This window comes from Zeugodacus cucurbitae, chromosome 2 (assembly GCF_028554725.1).
Source record: "Zeugodacus cucurbitae isolate PBARC_wt_2022May chromosome 2, idZeuCucr1.2, whole genome shotgun sequence".
Lineage (NCBI taxonomy): Eukaryota > Metazoa > Arthropoda > Insecta > Diptera > Tephritidae > Zeugodacus > Zeugodacus cucurbitae.
Window position 1 is genome coordinate 51,871,851 of NC_071667.1, and position 20,904 is coordinate 51,892,754.

The 20,904-nt window shown below is 36.0% G+C and overlaps 5 protein-coding genes across 16 annotated transcripts in view; 1 reads left to right on the forward strand and 4 right to left on the reverse strand.

Annotated features, from left to right (window-relative positions):
- The window catches only part of LOC105214245 (STE20-like serine/threonine-protein kinase), a 113,021-nt gene extending 110,453 nt beyond the window's left edge, over positions 1-2,568 (reverse strand). For 6 of the 12 annotated variants that reach the window (XM_054225370.1, XM_054225369.1, XM_054225368.1 and 3 more), the window contains exons 1-2: positions 2,419-2,567; positions 829-1,241 (exon numbers count right to left, since the gene is read on the reverse strand). The gene's annotated coding sequence lies outside the window, so the exon portion shown is untranslated. Of the gene's footprint in view, positions 1-828; positions 1,242-2,022 lie in introns of all 12 variants that reach the window. The other 6 variants (XM_054225358.1, XM_054225365.1, XM_054225359.1 and 3 more) reach the window with 4 other exon arrangements.
- A 284-nt stretch (positions 2,569-2,852) lies between these two features.
- On the forward strand, positions 2,853-4,865 carry Kr-h1_4 (uncharacterized). The gene is made up of 3 exons (XM_011187558.3): positions 2,853-3,433; positions 3,492-3,592; positions 3,683-4,865. Exons 1-3 carry the CDS (start codon positions 3,379-3,381, stop codon positions 4,628-4,630), a joined length of 1,104 nt encoding a protein of 367 aa, XP_011185860.1. The 5' UTR covers positions 2,853-3,378; the 3' UTR covers positions 4,631-4,865.
- On the reverse strand, positions 4,772-6,539 carry LOC105214244 (ruvB-like helicase 1). Its single transcript, XM_011187559.3, has 3 exons — positions 5,569-6,539; positions 5,308-5,506; positions 4,772-5,243 (listed from the first exon to the last, which is right to left on the reverse strand). Exons 1-3 carry the CDS (start codon positions 6,383-6,385, stop codon positions 4,889-4,891), a joined length of 1,371 nt encoding a protein of 456 aa, XP_011185861.1. The 5' UTR covers positions 6,386-6,539; the 3' UTR covers positions 4,772-4,888.
- Positions 6,540-9,260: 2,721 nt separating this feature from the next.
- On the reverse strand, positions 9,261-14,713 carry LOC105214242 (glycine dehydrogenase (decarboxylating), mitochondrial). The gene is made up of 5 exons (XM_011187557.3): positions 14,219-14,713; positions 11,960-12,260; positions 11,677-11,902; positions 9,557-11,617; positions 9,261-9,493 (listed from the first exon to the last, which is right to left on the reverse strand). Exons 1-5 carry the CDS (start codon positions 14,514-14,516, stop codon positions 9,383-9,385), a joined length of 2,997 nt encoding a protein of 998 aa, XP_011185859.1. The 5' UTR covers positions 14,517-14,713; the 3' UTR covers positions 9,261-9,382.
- A 2,613-nt stretch (positions 14,714-17,326) lies between these two features.
- Positions 17,327-20,904, reverse strand: part of LOC105214258 (serine-rich adhesin for platelets) — a 57,295-nt gene continuing 53,717 nt past the window's right edge. Inside the window, exon 10 of the mRNA XM_029041654.2 lies at positions 17,327-17,444. Coding sequence (XP_028897487.2) covers positions 17,376-17,444 — 69 coding nt within the window. The 3' untranslated portion in view covers positions 17,327-17,375. The remainder of the gene's footprint in view (positions 17,445-20,904) is intronic.

Genomic DNA, 20,904 nt, shown 5'->3' on the forward strand with positions numbered 1-20,904 from the left:
ATTTCAACACGATCAGTGAGCGAAACACAAAAGATCAACTAATAAGATACAAACGTACAGAGGTAGCTGAAAAGCGCCTACAGCGACATACCAATGTATGTATGTATGTACATATTAATGTACATTATTAGGTAAATATGTAGATCACAAAGGCGTCGACTGAGGCAGAGTAAACTTAAGCGCCTGCGCTCCGTGCTACCGACGTGCCGCTGCGGCCAAGCAAAGTTAACGCTCAGCAGTGGGCGTTTAAACATTTACGTTTACACAGAGAACACACAAACATACATATGGGCAGAAATATATAACAACAGAAGTACAAATATAAATAAAGTATATGTGTGAGGAACAAAAGCTTCAATTTATCATACCGCGTTTCTGCGAAATGTGAAAAGTGCTGAAAGCCTAAGAACAAAATATAAATAAATAAATAAAAATTGCAAATAAAGGCGAAAGCGGCCAGAAAGTGAGATAAATGCGATGTACGACAGGCAAACAGACGGTCAAACAATTGCCAGACAATGGAATTGACAGGCCGCCGGAGCCGGTTGGTGGTAGAACAGATTACTTGAAATAATGCGAGAAAAAAGTCAATATGAAGTGTACTGTAATGGGGGTGTGCGCAAGTTAAGGAGGTCAGGAAAGAATGCCAAGTATTGTCTTAAGATATCGTTGGATACTTTAAGCTTTAACACATAGTAACTGTGTATGTGTGTGTACAAGTAAAATAACTGGGTGGAATCACTTTCGATTCGCACACAGCAACCCTTGTGGAGATAAAGCGATATTGTAATTAAATAATAAAGTAATCAATTTTATTGTCTTACGTACCCGTTGAATATGCAGCATCAATTTGGTAGATTTTCACTTTCCTTCGTATGAGAGTATGTTGGTACGTACAGATGGCGTTGGCTATGTTATAACTACGCCGGACGCTTTTAAGGAAAGCAGTTTAACAAAAATTTATATGCGTCATGTATATTTAACGTTTCACTTTTTACACTTCACTCTACAACTTAATCGCTGGCAGTCGTTTTGTGTGCCTATGCTTTAAAATTCTTTCACCAAAGTAATATCCATACAGTTTTCCTTAATTGGAGGTATGGCGACAACGTGACGGCTTTTAAAGTATTTACATATGTACATATATACTTATATACACATGCGTTTTGTGTAATTGTTGAAAACGTGCCTTCCTGCACCTTAGTTTTGTTGTAATAATTTCTTTAATGGATTTGACAGTCCTATGTATGAGAAATGCGAGTTGTTAACGCTGGTGTTGGACAACACTCCGACTTGTGTTTGATGATGCGCCCACAAACGCAGAGCTTGTAAAGACAACACAAACTACAGTGGAGTTTCCAGCACATATTAGAATATTAATTACTAAATTTTATTAAAAACTCATTGGTTTAACAATAATTTCTACAAATTATATTTTAATTTTTAATTATGCACGCTTGAATTTATACGTATGTTATTTTTATACATATAGATTGCACAGAAGTTACATATGGATATATTTATAGTTTTAACACTTATTGCTTATTTTCCACTGTTTTTAGTTTTTTTGTTTCCATTCTGTATTGTTAAATAAGGCTAACGCAGCCGCTGTCAACGTCGACTGTGGCAGCGCCGCTTGGTAGAACAAAGAATTGCCGAAAATTAACTAAACACTAACAAAAGCGAACCCAAGTTCGATACGTCGTTGGTTAAGGCGCTAAAAAGACAACAACGAACACGATGGCAAAGGCGGAATAGCGACTAAATAAACGATACTGCAATAACAAATACGTGGAGCATTTGATTTGGGCGTTAGTGTGGGTGGCTACTATTGTGTGAATGTAATATATTTCTTATTGGTGCTGATGGTATGAATACTTGAGAAATGAGCAAAATGCACTGCACGGGGTATGGGGATCTTGTACAATCCCAACAACACAGCATTGACCAAGAACGCAAGTGGAAGGTGTTTGTCGTTGAGCAATTGGGATGCTCAGAAAATATACATACATATGTACATACGTTTCTTATTGCCACTGATGCTACATCGTATATTATGTAGCTGCGTGCGGCAAGGGGCGTAGTTGTTATAAGTATTTGAAAATGGATCTAGTATCGTGCGCTGCTCCCACTTGGTGTACGCTCTTTCTTCTGCAACTTCGTCTGTGTCCGCTCTTTTTACGCTACACTCGAAAACGTTGTGCACCAGACGTTTCTAAAATTACACAATTCAGCTTATTGCCCAATTTTTTCGGAAGAATTTTTCGGCTTTTTCACTTGTACTATGGCAAAATAAAATATTTTTCTTATTAACTTTCTTGGGCGGCGTTAAGCCTTGATCAAATTCTAATTGACATTTGTTTTTGTTTGCTACACACACATATATCTATATATTATATCCACTTTTAGACACCGTACACTGTTAAATCCAATCAGACAAAACAAACCGCATCGAGACGGTGAACGAAGCCGACTGAAGCGTAGACGCTGCGCCTTGAACAATGCGTCGCTGTTGTCAATGTGAAACAGTGTTGCCGTTGCGACGCACTTAAGGCTTTCCAAAGTGACAAGAACAAAATTTTCGTATAAAATACAACAAAAAACTTAAAAATATTTATTGAAGAAAATTTGTATATATTTTATTTTTAATACACAATCTGATTTCTTTTCGCATCAATAAAAGTTAATTAGTTCAATATAGCGCCGTTTCATTAAGGGGGTATGTTCAGTGAAATTAAATTCAACACTTTGCAATGCAATCAAATAAACATGGCTTTAAAACTGTTCATAAATATTTCGATAAAGAGGCGCAGATGATGATAATGATATTAATAAATATGTAGTCTGTCTGATTTGTCACTAGAATTTTTATGGAGTCAACGATCGAATGTGAAAGCCTCTATCGCTCCAGCAGTCAAATGTGTATTTTTTGTGGTTTATTAACCGAAAGTAACCGATAAAAATCGATAAGCTTTATTTTAATACATAAATATGTGTAATTTACGCTGCAATAACTTGATAATAAAACAAAATATCTTGTTATTTAAGTCAATTAATAAAACGGCGACTTGTAGCATTAAAACAAAATTAATTGTAATTCAGAAGATCTAATTATTTTCATTCTCTATTTACAATCGATTGAAAACCGTTTGAGAGGATCGATATTTATACGAAATATATTTGCAACTCTTCAACAGCAGCGGCTGCAATCAAGAAATTGTTTATTGTGGGTTTCGAATGTTCGCGCCGGTGAAAAATGTACAAAAATTGTTATTATTTATATTTTTAATAAACAGAATATATTCGGTAAAATGTCTACCCTACTGTGGTAATATGAATTAATATTTTTTTCTTTGAACGGAGGTGTACCTTAGCAAAATGATGAGTGACGATTCAGCTGATCCTATCATCACAGTTACACTGGAATCCTCAGGTGAATAATGAAAGTAATATTATTATTATTGTTGCAATAATAGATTTTCAACTTTTAGACGTAGAGGTGTCTCTTGAGAATCTTGACGCTACTACTAGAAGTTTATTGAAAAACGGCGGGCCTGGTGCCACCTTACAAAGATCAATTTCATCATCAAAGGTATATTGCTTGCGTGCACTTAAAGTGACATTCACATTAATCGTGTGCCACAATGAACCAAACGAAATCTGATTATATTTACGTTTACAGAATTTCTGGATAGAACTGCCGCAGATGATAATAGTAGAGACTCGCTTTATTACACAACAAATAGCGGCACAAAATCAAATATATTCTGCGCAAACATTATTACCCATAACAGATCATAGAGTGGAGATAGACGCTTATAAGACTTTTTGTCCGATCGCAACACAAACAATAACACCACCGGCATTATTAGATGTGGGCTCTTTAGTAAAACCTGACGTTGTTGAGGTTGGCGTTTGCACCGACAGCCCTACTCCCTGCCGTGATCGGGCACAACAAACTACAAAAACATTGTTACAAACAACAACAGTAGGCATTCAATGCAATTTAGATGACTATTCAGAATGGGAGGAAATATCAACGTACGAAATTCAGCTCGAAGCAAAGCAAAGCGCTGAGAAACAGAAATTTTTAAGATTTACACGTGAAAATTCTATATTTTACGTGAATGGCAGAAGGGAGTGCTTGTTGTGTGGAGAAGTTGAGAGCAATATGGAACGAATGCTTTCGCACTTAGCACTCCATTGGGGTCCTGCTGCACTCTGTGATGTATGTGGTTTGCAATTTCAACATAGTAGATTAATGTCATTGCATCAATGTAAAATGCGGAGCCATAAAAGTAAAAAGAGGAAAAAAGTGTATAAGCAATGTCCTATTTTCTGGTGTGGCTCCATAAATGAATCGACGAAGGAGTTGTATGAACACTTACGTAGACACTTTCGTATGCGACACCGGCGCGCTTGCGTGACTTTTACACTTGATCGAACGATAGTTATCAAACGGCCTTTTTATACAAAAACAAATTGTTTAAATCGATGTAATATTTGCTTACGTCGTTATAAAAATGCACGAAAATTTACCAAGCATAGAAAACGTTGCCTTAAAAGGTTTATAGCACAACTGAAGATGCAGAAATTCGTCGAACCTCTACTAGTATTTAGTAAAAAGTGAAATCGCCAAATGTAATTGATACGATCACGATAAATGCAGACACCGTCTACCTTCATCTTTACAAACCGTTTAAACATAAAGTGAGCTCTTCCTAATACATACTACAGATTTGATAATTGTTTAATGTGAGAGCACATAAAGTGCTAGTGCAACGTTATTTTCGAGTTTTTAGTTCATAGGATTTATATATTTTTGGAAATGTTTAAAAAGAAATAAACAAAGTTGTATTAATGAATACCCTAACTTATCAGTAGCAGATTACAACATATACTTGTTGTTCTTCTCTGACAAATGTTTCGAAGAGCGTTTCGCATCCAGGAATAATGAGTGTACATCGTCAATATCCTCCTTGGTAATTTGTGTACGTCCATTCACTTTGGTCATTTGGTGTGCTGGGGTTAGCAATTGCACCGCATAACGTAATGTCGATGTGCTACCGATTTCACTGAGACGACTAAACGCGGTATCTTCCAATTGAAGGCCTTCAGTTTGGGCGCGCAACTTAATAATTTGTTCCATCTCGGAGGATGAGTATGGTAATGTGCGTATGATTAACAAACGATCCAGCAAATCTAAAGGTATACCATGTGGGGATACAATGTCTGTGGTGCCACTGCAAAGAGAATATTCGTTAAAAAATTGCCCATCATTTGTAATAAAATTATGGAGCAGCATACCGAATAACACAGCGTCCACGGTTTGTGGCAAAAATGACAATTGGCGCGATGGGTGATTCAAGCGACTTGTGCAAATACGTAAAGGTTTCCAAATCAAGCATATGTATTTCATCAATAAAGAGCACGCCGGGTACAAGTTCAGCAATGCCTTGATCTATGTACTTGTTAACAACTTTGTTAATCTCCATGCGCAATTTATCTGTAAAAATTATAAAAACTTTAGAATTGGCACTGAGACACATAAAATCGCGGACTACAAACCTGTAATTTCAGTTTTTTTCGGCTTCATCAATTGCCCCATCATTGAGAGCACGTCCTGGCCACCTTGTGGTCGCGCGTTTGCTACATCCAAGTCATGTAAAGTGACATCTTGTATGACTTCCTTCTTTTTGTGTACATCGCCTTTTGGTAAAGGCACATATTCTTCAGTTTCCAAATCGAATTCTGTAGCAAAAGTGTCACTGCGGCCCTGACGTTTGACTGCACCACTGTTCGCTTCGATGTAGATAACATCACCGACCTCTACTTTTTCCTTTTGTAGCGATTCGAATATGCTCGGGTCCAATTTTAATTGTTTTGTGCCCTTAGCTGTTTTCAAACCAATGACTACGTTGCTAATAGTTTTGCCATAACCGCCCATTGGATTTTCCGTTTCAACTGGTGTCAACTCGGTTACTTCGCCCTCATACACTTCCTTCGTCTCACGTATGCGTAAACCGATAGAACGACGGAAATTCTCCATTAAGACTTCTGTTTTTTTGATTTCGCTACTGAAAACTTCAGAACCAACCATAGGACAGAAGGGTACCTTATTACCCAATTCTTGTGCTATAGCCAGTGCTATTGCCGTTTTGCCTGTGCCTGGTGGTCCGGCTAGCAACAATGCACGTCCTGCCATTTTCTTCGATTTTATTAGATCCACTGCAATACCGGCTGCTTCACGTGCAGCCTTTTGTCCAACCAGACCTGCACCGATGTGTAGTGGTACACCATTCTCATCGAGACCTAGACCCTTCACGTGGCTATGTGCCGCAATGCGCTGTGTTCGCACAGTACTTTTTACTTCTTCGATCTTCATGCTGAATGCAATGTGTAGCTTTTATGGAAGTTTCACTGTTTTGTATAAAATTATCGATCAAACTAAATTGCTCTTCTAGAATATTTTAAATTATTTTCGACGTTTAGTGCGGCGCACGCTTTTGTTGCTATTGTATTTTTGTAAGCAGCCGGTTGTCAAACGATTGTCAGTTGCCAAGCAACATGTGTACAAAATCATCAAGCTTTTTGTGGAGACTCATTTGATGAACAGTTTGAGAGCTATTGTAGTTTGCTGTACGATCAAACATCCAATAAGAAATTCAAATTACGATTTAATTATATTGTCGGCATAAAATTGCATTAATTCATGTTTATTGACGATTCAGATTTCAGATATTGATTGATTCAGATTTATTGACCTAGTCGAGTTTCGAAATGCGTTAAAAATGTCGCACAACTCAAAGTGCTACATATGAATTCTTGACTGTCATTTCAAACGAGACTGAGTCCAGGAATACCAAGTGTAACCTCCCACATACCCCGACAACTTTTAAGCACGATTTACATAAGAGCTCTTCTCTAACTAGATTCCAGTAAACTGTGGATTTATTTAAATCACCGCCTTTTGCAGATTGAAAACTCGACAAATCAAAATTAACTTTATGTAAACGCAGGGCGAAGTGGATAAAGACACAGAGATAATTATAGATGCGGGCGGATCCAAGCTGGATAAATTAGTGGGAGTAGGAGGTGTCTTTTCAGCAAAGTTGGATACCTGAATCGCCTTCCGACTACCAGATCACTGTAGCGTATTTCAAGCGGAGGTTACTTCAATTAAAGAAGGCTTTATTATTTTGACAATCAAGGTGGTTACATACAACAGGAAACATATTCACAGACAGCTAGCGGCTTTCAAATAAGTCTCAAAGGGTTTCTTCGAAGTTGGTGAACGATTGCCTTGAGCTGTTAATAATATCTATTTTATCTATTTTACTATAAATCTGCAATGGGGTTCCAGCACACAGCGAAATTCGAGGTACATAACTGTGGAGCAGATGAACTTGCCAGATTGGGCACAACGTTGCCATACATTGATTACTGCAGAAGCTGTTAAGAAATAGAAAATGAAGAAGGGGGATGCAAAGCTTTCTATATGAAAAGAATCGGAACTATCGGTCGCGGTTTCCTCGACGATATCTCGGAAGTTGCGCAGTTAAAACTTTTTGAATTAAATAATTTCATCAAGACCACTGAGTGGTTCAATGATGACAGGGCAATCCTTTTAAGGCCTAGGTGTGTCGATCGACATCCACTAGGTAATTATGGTAATCTGGATAACTACACTTCAAAACTAGACCTTTGCAATCCCTAAGCCTTCATTTCTTCCAAACAGAGTTTTGATAATCTTAACAACCTCTTTCTGAGACTTAACAGCGAAAAATCTGCTGCTTCATCAAGAATCTGGGTTTTAAAGCGCTCTTAAAAATACTTACAAAGTCTTTATGGAAGCTTAATATTAGTTTTTGAATAACACCTTCTATATATTTAAACTAGCAGACCCGGCCACACGTTGTTGTGGCTAAGGTATACATTAAATTAAGTTGGTCCAATCTTGGCTTCGGCGACGATATTGATTACTCGAGGTCGATTAATGTTACGCAGCATGATGACAACTCACACTACTTTTAATTGCAAAGTGAGTGGTGATAGTGCAGGCAATTTTAAATAGTTTGGGATAATTGACTACGTCATCCTGGTTTGTAGCAGTGTCAACTCTCCTGGGCCGAAATTCTAAATTGTCGCATTAAGATCATCGATATCTTTGTTTTTTTTTACCACCAATATAGGTCATTCAATTAGTCATTTATGGTTATCATATTGAGGTTTCATGTCAGGAAAACTTCTCTTTCAAGTCAATGAAGTGACAGAAATCTGTTGAAAACACTCATATGTTAGTTGTTAATTGGCGATTCTTTAAGTGTCGCCACAAATTAAATGATTGGAAGATCTAAAGAATAATTGGAAGAGACTGACGTAAATCACCTGCTAACAGAATCCTGGTTCCACCAAAAACGTTCATCGACAATCAAGATCTTTTAAAGTCCTGTGCAGTACCTCCAGCGACTTTTTGAGTATTTGGAAAATCTTCGTTATAGCGCTATTTTTGGCGATTTTGCCGACGGGTGTTTCCTTCATTTGCAATTTAGGAGTAATTTCAAGGCCGAATGTGCCGTTTGTTTGCCTACTAACAGGTGCCAAGTTACCCCTATTCCCGTTAACCTTGGTGGTGAATATGAGTGAAATTGGTTCTGGAATCACATCAGCCCTTATATACTATATGTTACGATTTTCTATGCGACTTTATGCCGAATATATAGGTCATATTGTGTATTATCTTAATAAAATTACATCAATAAATTGTGAGAGTATAAAATGTTCGGTTGGACATGAACTTAGCCTTTCCTCATTTTTTACAAATTGTTTTGGGGTATCGGTATAAGGTTGTGTATACAATTGAACAATAACAAAAATATTTTAACAAAGCAACAATGACAATCTTCAAAATATAATTTTTTTGTTTTCTCTTTTTATATTTTTCTTGTCAACTCGAATAAAATTCTCTTATTGATATCTTCCTCGCAATTTTTCCATATTTACTCACTTCCACGAATATTTCAAGACTAAAATTAGCCAGATCGGTTTGAACTTCAACAACCAATAACTTCCCGATTTTAGAAAATTTTTAATTTTCTTCGCGGAAAGTTAAAAAAATTTAGGGGTGGATCACCCTTAACATTTAGGAAGATGAAAAATAGATGTTTTCCGATTCTCCACCCTAGCCGATATGCACGCTAAGATTCACGAAAATCGGTCGAGTGGTTTCAGAGGAGTTCAATAACGTACACCGTGACACGAGAATTTTATATATTAGATATATTTATATTTTAATAAAATATATATTTTTTTTATTTTACACTTATCTTTACTTAAAATTTAAACTATTTAAAAAGAGCACATTATTCAAACATTATGGGGTCTACAGGTCGGGCAGAATAGGTGGACAGGTGCAAACTAAATGCTTATCACCGTAGGCATCGTCGATTCTTCCAACAGTGGGCCAAATCTTCGAATCGGGTTTAACAAACAACTGCAAAAATAAAATCAAAAATGTTGTTAATTGGTAAATAGAATAACAAAGTTGTTTACTTACCGCTGGGAAGGCAGCCAATTCGCGGGTATACGGTCTGTTCCACTTGTCAGAGATGACTTGCGCTTGCGTGTGTGGTGCCATCTTCAAAGGATTCACGACCTTGTCCATGCGTCCCTCCTCGATCTCGGTAATCTCTTCACGTATTGAAATCATCGCATCGCAAAAGCGATCCAACTCCTCTTTGTCCTCAGACTCTGTAGGTTCAATCATTAAAGTGCCTGCCACGGGCCAAGACATAGTGGGTGCATGGAAGCCATAGTCCATTAAGCGCTTAGCAATGTCTACCGCCTCAATATTGGCGCTCTTCTTCAGATCGCACAAATCGAGAATGAACTCGTGCGCCACAAGTTGGCTCTTCGACGACTTATATAAGGTTTTGTAGTGATTTTCCAAACGCTTGGACATGTAGTTCGCGTTAAGGATGGCGACTTGTGTTGCGCGTTTAAGTCCACGGCTACCCATAAGTTTGATGTATGACCAGGAAATTGGCAGAATAGCGGACGAGCCGAATGGTGCAGCTGAAACTACGCCAAAACTTTCCTGTTCACATTCCAATGGGCTGATCACAGGATGGCCTGGTAAATATGGTGCCAAGTGTGCTTTAACACCGATGGGACCCATACCGGGACCACCACCGCCATGAGGTATACAGAAAGTCTTGTGTAGATTCAAGTGAGAGACATCGCTGCCGTAATCGCCGGGACGACACAGACCCACCTGCGCATTCATATTAGCGCCATCCAAATATACCTGTCCGCCATGCTTGTGTATCAAGTCACATATATCAGCAACCGTTTCCTCAAATACACCCATTGTGGATGGGTAGGTGATCATCAGACAGGACAAGTCACTATCGTGCTCTGATGCTTTGTCGCGTAAATGTGCCATATCGATGCTGCCATCGGAGAGAATTCGTATGGGTTCGACTTTCATGCCAGCCATTTGGGCAGACGCTGGATTGGTGCCGTGCGCCGAGATGGGAATCAAACAGACATTGCGATGACTTTCATTGCGGTGTTCGTGATATCTGCGAATTGCGCGCAGACCAGCGTATTCGCCCTGAGCGCCAGAGTTTGGCTGAAACGAGATCTTATCATAACCGGTGATCTCGCAGAGATCCTTCTCTAGTTCACTGAACATTTGGTGATAACCCTTTGCTTGTTCGACAGGCGCAAATGGATGTATATCGGTGAAGTGGCGGAAAGAGCATGGAATCATCTCGGTGGTAGAATTGAGTTTCATAGTGCAGGAACCAAGTGGAATCATGGAATGTACGAGCGAAATATCTTTATTCTCCAACCGTTTCATATAACGAACCATACGAGATTCGCTGTGGTGTGAGCTAAATATCGGATGCTGCAGGAACGGAGATGTGCGCAGGAACTTCGAGCGCTCAATGGAGTTTGTGAGTATATCCTGTGCGGCTAGTGTTTCATCTAGTGACTTGCACTTGAAGACCCACAACAGATCATTAACGTCCTGTGGACCCACCGTTTCATCTAAAGCTACGCCTAAACTACCATCAGGGAAGTAGCGGAAGTTAATGCGCTTCTGCGCGGCACGCGTTTTGATCTCATCAATCGACAGACTTTCCGACGGCGTGACATGCAGAGTGTCAAAGAAGTGTTTGTTGTTAATTTGATGTCCTGCATCACGTAGACCTGTTTGCAGCGCCAATGTGAAGTGGTGTATACGATTAGCTATTTCCTTCAGACCTTCGGAACCGTGATAGACAGCGTACATAGCAGACATATTGGCGAGAAGGGCTTGAGCGGTGCAAATGTTGCTGGTTGCCTTGTCACGACGTATATGCTGCTCACGTGTTTGCAATGCCAACCGGTAGGCGTCGTTGCCGTCCATATCGCGTGTAACGCCAATCATGCGACCCGGCATTAGACGCACCAAACTCTGCTTACAAGCGAAGAAACCAGCGTGGGGACCACCATAACCGAGTGGCACGCCCAGACGTTGCGATGTACCAATGGCGATGTCGGCGCCGAATTCTGCGGGCGGTCGGAGCAGTGTTAATGCAAGCAGATCAGTGGCGACTACAGTTAGAGTCTGTGAAGAAAATGATTGTTAAACGACTTTTCTAAATTATTTATTACCAATCAACTTACGCCATTTTTACGCGCCTTCTCCGCAATATCCTCGAAATCCTTGACATCACCAAAAGTATCCGGATATTGCAACAAGATGCCGGAGATTTCACGTCCCTCCAAATCAGCACTCTCGATCGGTCCGATTTCTGTCACAAACTCCAAAGCTTCGGCGCGTGTCTGCACCACAGATAAAGTTTGTGGATGCAACTTATTTGAGAGATATATCTTCTTGCGCTTGTTGTGCCTGCGACGCAAATGAAATGAGTACATTGCTCTTAAAAACTCCAGCGCCACAACTTACCTCGTGCACAAGCTCATGGCCTCGGCGGCGGCAGTGCCCTCGTCCAAGAGCGATGCATTCGCCACATCCAATCCTGTCATTTCGGCAACCAAAGTTTGATAGTTCAGCAGTGATTCCAGTCGACCTTGTGCGATTTCCGGTTGATAGGGCGTGTACTGTGTAAACCAACCGGGATTTTCAAAGACATTACGCACAATCGTATGTGGCACATGGCAATTGTGATAGCCCATACCGATGTAAGAGCGCCAAATCTCATTGCGCTTGGCGATGTCGCGTATATGACGCACGAGCTCATGTTCGTCTGTGGAATGTTAGGTCGAATTGTAATTAGAAATACTATTTTTTTGATGTTAGGAAGAACAAATATAAAATTCAATGGCTTTAAACCAGGAGTAACTAGTGGATATATACAGAAATTTCGAATTTGGTAGTCGAGTGTCTTTTGTACCAATACCTACTCTTCCGCCTATTTATCAATAATTTTAATCTATCCGAGAGTGCTTATAACGAATATAAAAATGGGTCAGAATTTTATCAAATCTCATTATCTTTAGACTCTGACGTCTCTAATTGGAATTCGAATCAAATACACCAAAATTAAGTTAGCTTCTGATGGGTACTATCAAGCCCTAAACCAAATCTATGCCCTGCCTTTAAAGATTGTCTTGCATTGTCCAAGCGCTCCATACAGCAGTGGTTTACTACTGGACAGGTGGGCCTCAGCCGAGCTGGGCTAGCGCTTGTCTGTTTGTCAGTATCTAGGACTTGCGCAGTCGCCAGATGTGAAATTGTGAAATTCATCTCTCCTTAGTCGTAGGGGTTCTAACTGACCATTGTCCCATCGTAAGGTTAAAAATCATATCAGATGATAGATGTAAAGCTGCATGGAGGAGGACGAGGTGGAATCATTTCATCACTTTCTTCTGGAATGCCTTGGCGGGATAAATAAAAAGATTTCTTGGAACTCAAAATAGCGGATATAGAAATGAAAAATCTCTGCAGATTTGTAGTAGATTGAGGGCTCTTTGTCAAATCGTAATACCTAATCAAGGATTGGAGCGTGGCTTCATAAAGGACTGTCCTACCATACAGGAGTCACCACTACCTTCCGACAACTTATAGTAGTGCAACTCAAATTGGAGTAAATACTGATTCTGAAGGGTACTGCTATATCTGTCAGTATATCTACAAAAATTTTAAGTAGAATCAAGAAAATTGACTAGTGTAGGATTTTATTGAAGTCTTTTTATTCTTCTGGATTTAAGTTTTTATGAATTATTTTCGGTCGATTACGAGAAAATTTAAACATTTATCAAGACACCAGCGAAGTTAACCATTATAACTAAGTTCCATTTTCAATCCTACAGCTTAGAAAGTTATTCGGTTTTTGAAACAGTTCCTTCATGAGATATTTAAGTAACACATACTTCTAAGATATGTGTAGATTTCTAATTATAGATCACACCCAATAAGCCCTATGCGGGTCTACATGAACGTATCTATAAAAGGCCCGCAATTCTTTGCTTTCCTTGATTTGAATACCAATTCCAGCTCGTTCCTATACCCGCTTATCTGTTTTTTCTAAATCATTCATCGGGCAATGCATAAATCTCCTAGCATATGTATTTCTGCCTAGTAAAAGAAAACTTCCGCTGCTCGGCTGAAAAAATTGTCACATGTTGTAGACACTATACAACACAACTACTGTCCACCACAAATTATTATCAATAAAAAAATTCATGCGTATCAAATAGGCTGAGTTCGTGACACAGCCTTGGAATGTGTATTTAAACGTTGTGTCTACACGAGTTTTAGCAAATCATTAGGTCCACATACCATATTTGAACAATCACTCGGAAGCGTTGTCAATATTTAAAATATTGAGTTAAAAATAAAATTTTCATTGTATTAAAAATAAATGGGCGATTGGCAAAACGCGCCTTTAATATGCCCTAACAACCGCTGAATGCTGAATGATAAGCGTTGTTGAACCGCTGACCTAAGCATATAATAATGACTAGATCCGACGTTCTTATCATTGTTATTCTATACGAAAACAGCAGGGGGTCTGGTGATTACTGCAGATTAAGTAACACAAACAACAAGTGGTTGAAAAAGCGTGATTAAAAATGAAGGAATATCACGAAGTAGAGGAATTTTAACGGTATAAGAAATCAATATTTTGGATCCATGGATACATTTGACAGAAAGTAATCTATTTTTGGATAATTCAAAAAGTAGTATCTAACAAATACTCACTCAGCGGTTTCTCCAAGTTCAGATCACGCTTCAATTGTATGCGCTTCGGCACAGCTTTTTCCGTTAGCTCCTCCAAGGACTTGAAGCCCAGCGTATCCAACATTGCGACCACATCTGTTTTACGTGGGCCAATATGACGGCTGGGGAAGTCAGATTTCGAGGGAAACAACACCTCACCCACAGGCACGGTGGCTAAGCAACGTGTTTGGTAGAGCACACGTGGCAGCTGCCAAGATTTGTTGGTGGCCTGCGTGAACGCGACCAATTGGCGCGTCGGTATGCGGTTTAAATGTTGCATTGTTATTATTATTTTTAAATTCTGGGAAGCCCACAGATTTATAAAGGAACTCTGACTAATTAAAGTGTACCAAATTTTCAATGCACTTTCACTTTCAATGCAACTAAATGCTGCTACTTGAGATTTGTAGCAATCTTCAGAAGAGAACTGCTTCTACCGCCACCAACTGCTGATCACCGACTGACTGAATCAAGCCATCAGCGCATAGATTAAGTAAATGGACTAAGCCGCGCTTTAGCGCTCATTTACTCTTATCAGTAGCAAGCATTGTCTGAAATTTCCACTGATTTAGATTCTGCTTGTCTTATCTCGTAGTTCATGCTGGGTTTATGTGTGTATGAAAAGATCCCAGTAGGAAATAATGGAGATTATCTGCAAGAAAGAAGTGTCGAAAATATTTCGGTATCTGCTACCTTGACCTCTAAAGTCAAATTATTCCTCATTTCTGAAATTTCTGGTGTAAAAGTCTGAAATCTCCAGTCAAAAAATATAACGGGCGTTAAAATAAATTGAATTACTTAAGGATCAAAAGGTTATAGAACATTTTATATATTCTCTCATTTTATCAATTAAATCTTATTAAGATAACACACTATTTGACCCTTATATTTGGTATAGAGTTCATAAGAATAACGAAAATCATTATATATAGTATATGGAAGCTGTGGTAATTCCAGAACCGATTTCACTCATTCTCGCCACCAAGCTACATATGTATATTATATCCAATAATAAACTTTCACTTAATTTTGCTAAGATATCTCGCATATTATATATGGAGTCTTGAAAATAATCTTTCGGATACAGGGATCATGTAATATGGTCTAAAATATGTAATATAATCTATTCTGAAATAGTATGTCGAGTAAAAAGAAATCCGTAATTTTTGAAAGAGATGACTTTAGTCATTCGTATCTCGCGTTGTGAAAGTGCGCTCGTTGTATGGATGTACCTTGTAGTTCAGACCAGTCAACAAGTGATTATGTAATAATTATTCCTGTTCTTTGGCGAATGATATTTATTGTGAAAAATTCGCCGCAAGAGAAACTTTGAAAATAGCAATGAGGGTTTCTATAATAGAGGTATTATGAAATTATCTTCAAAATCTCAACAAGTTGTTGGTCAAAACGGACAAAAAAATATTTCAGCAATTTGAAAGAAGTAGAAAGAATCAGCTAAGAATCGGTTAAATATGGCCGATGTCGATGCTGAATTCTTTGGCCGCTACTGGCCGATGCCGAACTCTAAATCTCTGAAACTTCGTTTTCTTGGTATAGGTATATCGAATATATAGGGATTGCTGGCATATACTTTGCTTATGAAATAATCGTCGGGTCTATGAATGGCCACTCAATTACATCTAAGCTGTGAGCATTTAGTAAAATGAGCTAACATCAACTGAAGGCGGTTTTATTTGCAGGTTAAGGCCGACAAAATCAGTCACTTTTTAATTAAGTAACGACATATCATGAATATCGAATGAATTTCCAATTTTCAAAATATAGAAACGACATAGAAACAGTCGTTCTTTATCGTTGCCATAATTGAGAGCGATATTGAAACGACGCGGTTATTTGAAGTAATATTTGAAGTGAAGATGTAAATACCAAATCGGAAACAGTTTGAAATTTTAATTTCTGGAATGGAAAAATATCCTGCGTAGGCCAAAGACTTAAGAAAAGGGATACAACCTTTGAATTTCGATTTATTGGGAGGGGTATTTTAACAAAACTAATTCCATTCCCACCGCCATTTCGCGTCGAAGAGGGTTACCATTAATAAATTTTCAGTTTTTATACCAAGGCTATTATTAAGATATGAAAGGTCTTAAAATTCAAAAGGAAGAAAAAATGGTACACTACAATTCCGAAGCTCAAACAGTAAGAGGAGGAGTTATTCAACAGATACTACTTTATCCTCTGGAAGAAGCTGTTGCGAATTTGATGCAGCTCGGTAATTACTTGGACCACCACTTAGAGTAGTCTGATTATCCGAAAATGAGGAGCATGAGACGCTGGAGCATGAGTAGCACATAGCATAAAATACATTAAAAATAATCCTTGTACTACTTACTTACTTCCCGTATCCTTGAGAAAGTTGAAAAAAAGTCATCAATTAATTTTAATAATTTTTATTTAATGCTCTTTCATTGGCTTTCTTTATTATTATTATCGATATAATTATTTTTAATGTCTTAACAAATAAACAAATTACACAAAACTAAATAACATAAAAATAAATATAAACATTTGGTTATACAATATGGTACATACATATACATAACGTAGCATAGCTATTAAGATGTCGAAAATTGCACATATTTAACTTTAATTGTTGCAATTGTTTATGATGGAATATATAATTTATTATTATAAATAAATATAAATTAAATTTTATACAACTATTTAAAACATGTGAAAAATATTAATTTTAAATTACACAAAAATCAATAACATATATTTTTTAACATAACACGCAAGTGCTTAAGTACATGTACATACATATATATTTTTTGTTTGCCGCTTCGTTTTTTGTTAACACTAAAACAATACTTAATAAATCTGCATTATACATATATTATTTATATATTTGATTTATTTTGTATTTTCCTGCCTATAAATATATTCTTCATCTGTTTGCAGCTTATGATTTAACTAAAATTTTGCTGTTGTATATTTAATATACCTACTTGCATTGCCCTAATACTCACGCACGCACACGCAAAATATTATTGTATATAATACAATTTTTTGTTGTAGTGAATTTGCTACGATTTTTTTTAATTTTCACTATTTTTTGTTGTTTTTATATATTTTTGTTTTTATAATTTGGGGTTTTGACATTTCGCCATCTCTTCGCTTATGCATTACCCTCGAAATGAAGCTTGCTGTACGCTTGTTTTTTAAATATGCTTTTTTCATTTAATAACTGTAATTATAAATATCTCATTATTCATTTGTAAATTTTACATTATTTCCAAAATATTTAACTAATTAATAATTTAATGCCATATATAATATGTGTTGTTATTATTGTAATTTTTTATATAATTAATTATATATAATTACTACATATACATATATATATATGGAAATTCAGTCATTAACATTTAATTGGGTCTTTGAACAATATTTCGAAATTTAATGTTTTTTAATTTGAATTAAATTTTTTTTCACTGCAGCTGCACAGTTTTTTAAATAACCGCAAAGCTTGCTAATAAGGTATTTTTTAATAAAAATTTAAATACTTTTACATAAGCGCTTTGTATGTTATTTAAAAAACCGCGTAAGTATGTATGTATTTGTGTATAATTTGAAACTTCAAACGCATTCCATTAAATACTGAGCGAGAAAGGCAAGTAAGAGTTCAAAGTTCAAATTCAAATTTTTATAATTATGTGTAGTATTAGTTAGTTTGCTTTAAATTTATTTTTAGTGCTAGAGTAGAGAGTTTCGTTAGTATATTAACTATGTATATAAGCAAGTAAGTTGCGTACTAAGCATATTTATATGTATGTATATATGCTTGTATGTATGAATATATGAGGTATGTTGTAAGTGGTGCTATGCTACTGAGCCCAACCAGTTTTCAGGTGCAATTTTTTTTTTTGAAAAAAGGGTTTTTAATTCTCGATTATATAGGTTTAATGCTATAGATATACATATATATATATAATTCCATATATATTTGTAGTACTTGAGCTATGTAAATGGGTGCTAAAATGCGTGCTTGTAAATATGTTTTGTAGTGTGTGGAAGAAGTAGTATGTTGGTGCTCGATTATCTATTTATGTAATAAGACTAAATTATTGCTATTTCTTGGTTACTGACTGTATCTCTTCTATTTTTATATATTTCTTTCTATGCTTTCATATATTGCTTTACAATTGTCATTAAAGTTTTAAGACTAGATTAGAAGTGTGTATAATCATTTTTTATTTCAGCGTGAAATTGTCTAGGAAAGTTAATTCAAACTGTTTTTCATTTCAGTTATTTAATATGCAGGCTTATATGTTTTATATTGATGAAAGGTTCCAACAAACCTTCTTAACTTCTTTTGGAGCGCATTTCCAGCACCATCAACTTCTCTCTTTGTACAACATATTCAACATAAGCATATAAATAAGATGAATGTTCATATATCGAAAAATATATAGTTTTTGTTTCCTGAAAGTGCGTTTTTAGTGGTCAATCATGTATTTTTATAATTTTGGAAGATTCATTTTTAATTTATTATCGCTATAAGCTCAATCCCTTCAAATTCAAAAACATAACTTTACAAAAAATTAATTCACTGGTTTTGAAAATATTGAAATTTTATGAATCAATTACATTCCACTTTCTTGAATTATAACACAATAATAATATTCAAATTAACAATTAACAAATTCCTAATTATTGCTCCTGAATATGAGAATAATATTGAGCCAACAATCGCGATTTTCAAATATAACTGTAAAATTGTTTGATGAGTGAGACTCTCAAATTATATTTTCTTATGAAGCTCAGTAAAGTAGAAATCGTAAAGATATGGAGTGTATAGATAATTTTGTAAAATATAATAAATAAACTATTTTTACAAGAAATATACGAATTTTTAAACTTTTCCATTTGCCAGCAGTCAAGCCGTGGGATATTTCATACTAATGACAGTTTAGGGACGTTTTAAGCATCTAATTTTTATTTTCTAATATGCATGGCAAGGAAATCGTTAATATAGTGAATTATGCTGAATACTGCACCAAACGAACTGCCAAAAATTTGTCCCCGATTTCATTTATATTCAAAATATCAATCACTAATTTTTGATGGAACCGAAGAAATGATTAAAAAAGTGTACACTTTAATACATTTATTAAGTATTGCTCAGTTTCAGAAACTCCTAAATAAATATTTTAAATTATCTTTTAAATACCATAATATTGCGCAAATTTTCGTTTCAAAAATTTTCTATACATATTAATTGTACTTGAGGGATTTACTGACTGAAACGGTAAAATTGACTAATAATAGAAGATTTTGTGTTTTGGATTAGAAGAGAATCCGAAATAGTTAAGAACACGGGGAAATTACCTAACGAATTTTCAAAAATATTTAAAATAATTTATTATAATTTAATAATAAATAAAAATAATAAATAAAAATTACCCTTAAAAGGAGAAATCGAAGTTTTGAAAACAAATGAAGTTATTGTCAAAAAGGTTAGAGTCACTTTACATTGTTTACAGTGTAGAAATAAAGAAAATCTATTGTTTCTGTGTATATTCCCAAAGCTTAACTATTTAAGAATATGTCTACAAGAGGATTTTTAAAAATTCAAATCATTTTCGGACATGCAGGTATTTTCCTAGCGTGGTATCCAAACTGGCTCGGCCTGACGCGAAACTTTAAACGCTTTTTTCTCGAAACTTTCGTTTTCAAAACGATACCCACGATTTCTAAAGTTCTACTTAACCGAGTCCCGTGAAATTTTTGGAGAGTCTTCTTCATAGACATATATATTGCTAGAACTAGTCCCATACCCAATATTAATTATTTGTACTATTTAAAAAAAATTCGAAAGGTTAAAATGAGTGTTAAAAATATTTCAACTTTTCGGTTTAAATTTCATCATTTTATCGATTCTTCTTCACTGAGTTGCATAGTATAAAATATATCGCAATGTCATGTGAAAATTAATTAATTAACGAATTAGCATTTTATTTAGAGCAAATTATAGAAAAATAGCACAGTCGTTTCAGAAGACATCTTTGAGATATACATAGTTACTCATAATTATAAATTAGAATATAAATGCAGAATATATTAATTTTAAGTTAAATTATATTTTCAATGCAGCTGTCGAACAAATCAAACAAGAAGATTAGTACATCTTCCATTAGCAAGAATTTTATGAATTGTTTAACAAAGTTACGCGTTGGTTTTGAACATTGAAACCTCTGATAACAAGAGACTATTTACTACATTTTCTGTTGCTATTAATTTTTGAATTTTTCAAAATTACACAGTAACCTAGTTTTATGGGTAAAACACTGCATACTAAATGTAAAATTATTGTTTTCTTGACACATAAAATTGTGTTTCAAATTTATTTGCGATGTCTCCACTACACTACATACATATTTTCTTACAGGCCAACCTTTTTTTCGTTTATATGTATCACTCTTAGTTGCCCTAGCTACATATTTTCAAAAAACGGTTACTCTCTCTTAAAACTCGTGCAAGGCGATTATTCATATACTCGGTATTAAGTATTCTAAGTGCAAACATTACATTACATTTACAATCGCAATTGGATAACTCGAACCAAATGGTGGTGGAATGAACGAAAAAGAAATCAATTCTAACAAAATATTAAAACTCATGATGCTATCGATCAGGGAGGGAAT

What these genes read in the sequence shown, in the direction of transcription:
- Kr-h1_4 (XM_011187558.3), top strand. Translation starts at nt 3,379, where the DNA reads ATGATGAGTGACGATTCAGCTGATCCTATCATCACAGTTACACTGGAA. An exon ending in AGTTACACTGGAATCCTCAG is followed by an intron (nt 3,434 to 3,491) that starts GTGAATAATGAA and finishes TTCAACTTTTAG; the next exon opens with ACGTAGAGGTGTCTCTTGAG. An exon ending in GATCAATTTCATCATCAAAG is followed by an intron (nt 3,593 to 3,682) that starts GTATATTGCTTG and finishes TTACGTTTACAG; the next exon opens with AATTTCTGGATAGAACTGCC.
- LOC105214244 (XM_011187559.3), bottom strand. Translation starts at nt 6,385, where the DNA reads ATGAAGATCGAAGAAGTAAAAAGTACTGTGCGAACACAGCGCATTGCG. An exon ending in GAAAAAAACTGAAATTACAG is followed by an intron (nt 5,507 to 5,568) that starts GTTTGTAGTCCG and finishes TAATTTTTACAG; the next exon opens with ATAAATTGCGCATGGAGATT. An exon ending in CGTGGACGCTGTGTTATTCG is followed by an intron (nt 5,244 to 5,307) that starts GTATGCTGCTCC and finishes TTCTCTTTGCAG; the next exon opens with TGGCACCACAGACATTGTAT.
- LOC105214242 (XM_011187557.3), bottom strand. Translation starts at nt 14,516, where the DNA reads ATGCAACATTTAAACCGCATACCGACGCGCCAATTGGTCGCGTTCACG. An exon ending in AGAAGGCGCGTAAAAATGGC is followed by an intron (nt 11,618 to 11,676) that starts GTAAGTTGATTG and finishes TTTTCTTCACAG; the next exon opens with ACTCTAACTGTAGTCGCCAC. An exon ending in AATTGGCTGCCTTCCCAGCG is followed by an intron (nt 9,494 to 9,556) that starts GTAAGTAAACAA and finishes TTATTTTTGCAG; the next exon opens with TTGTTTGTTAAACCCGATTC.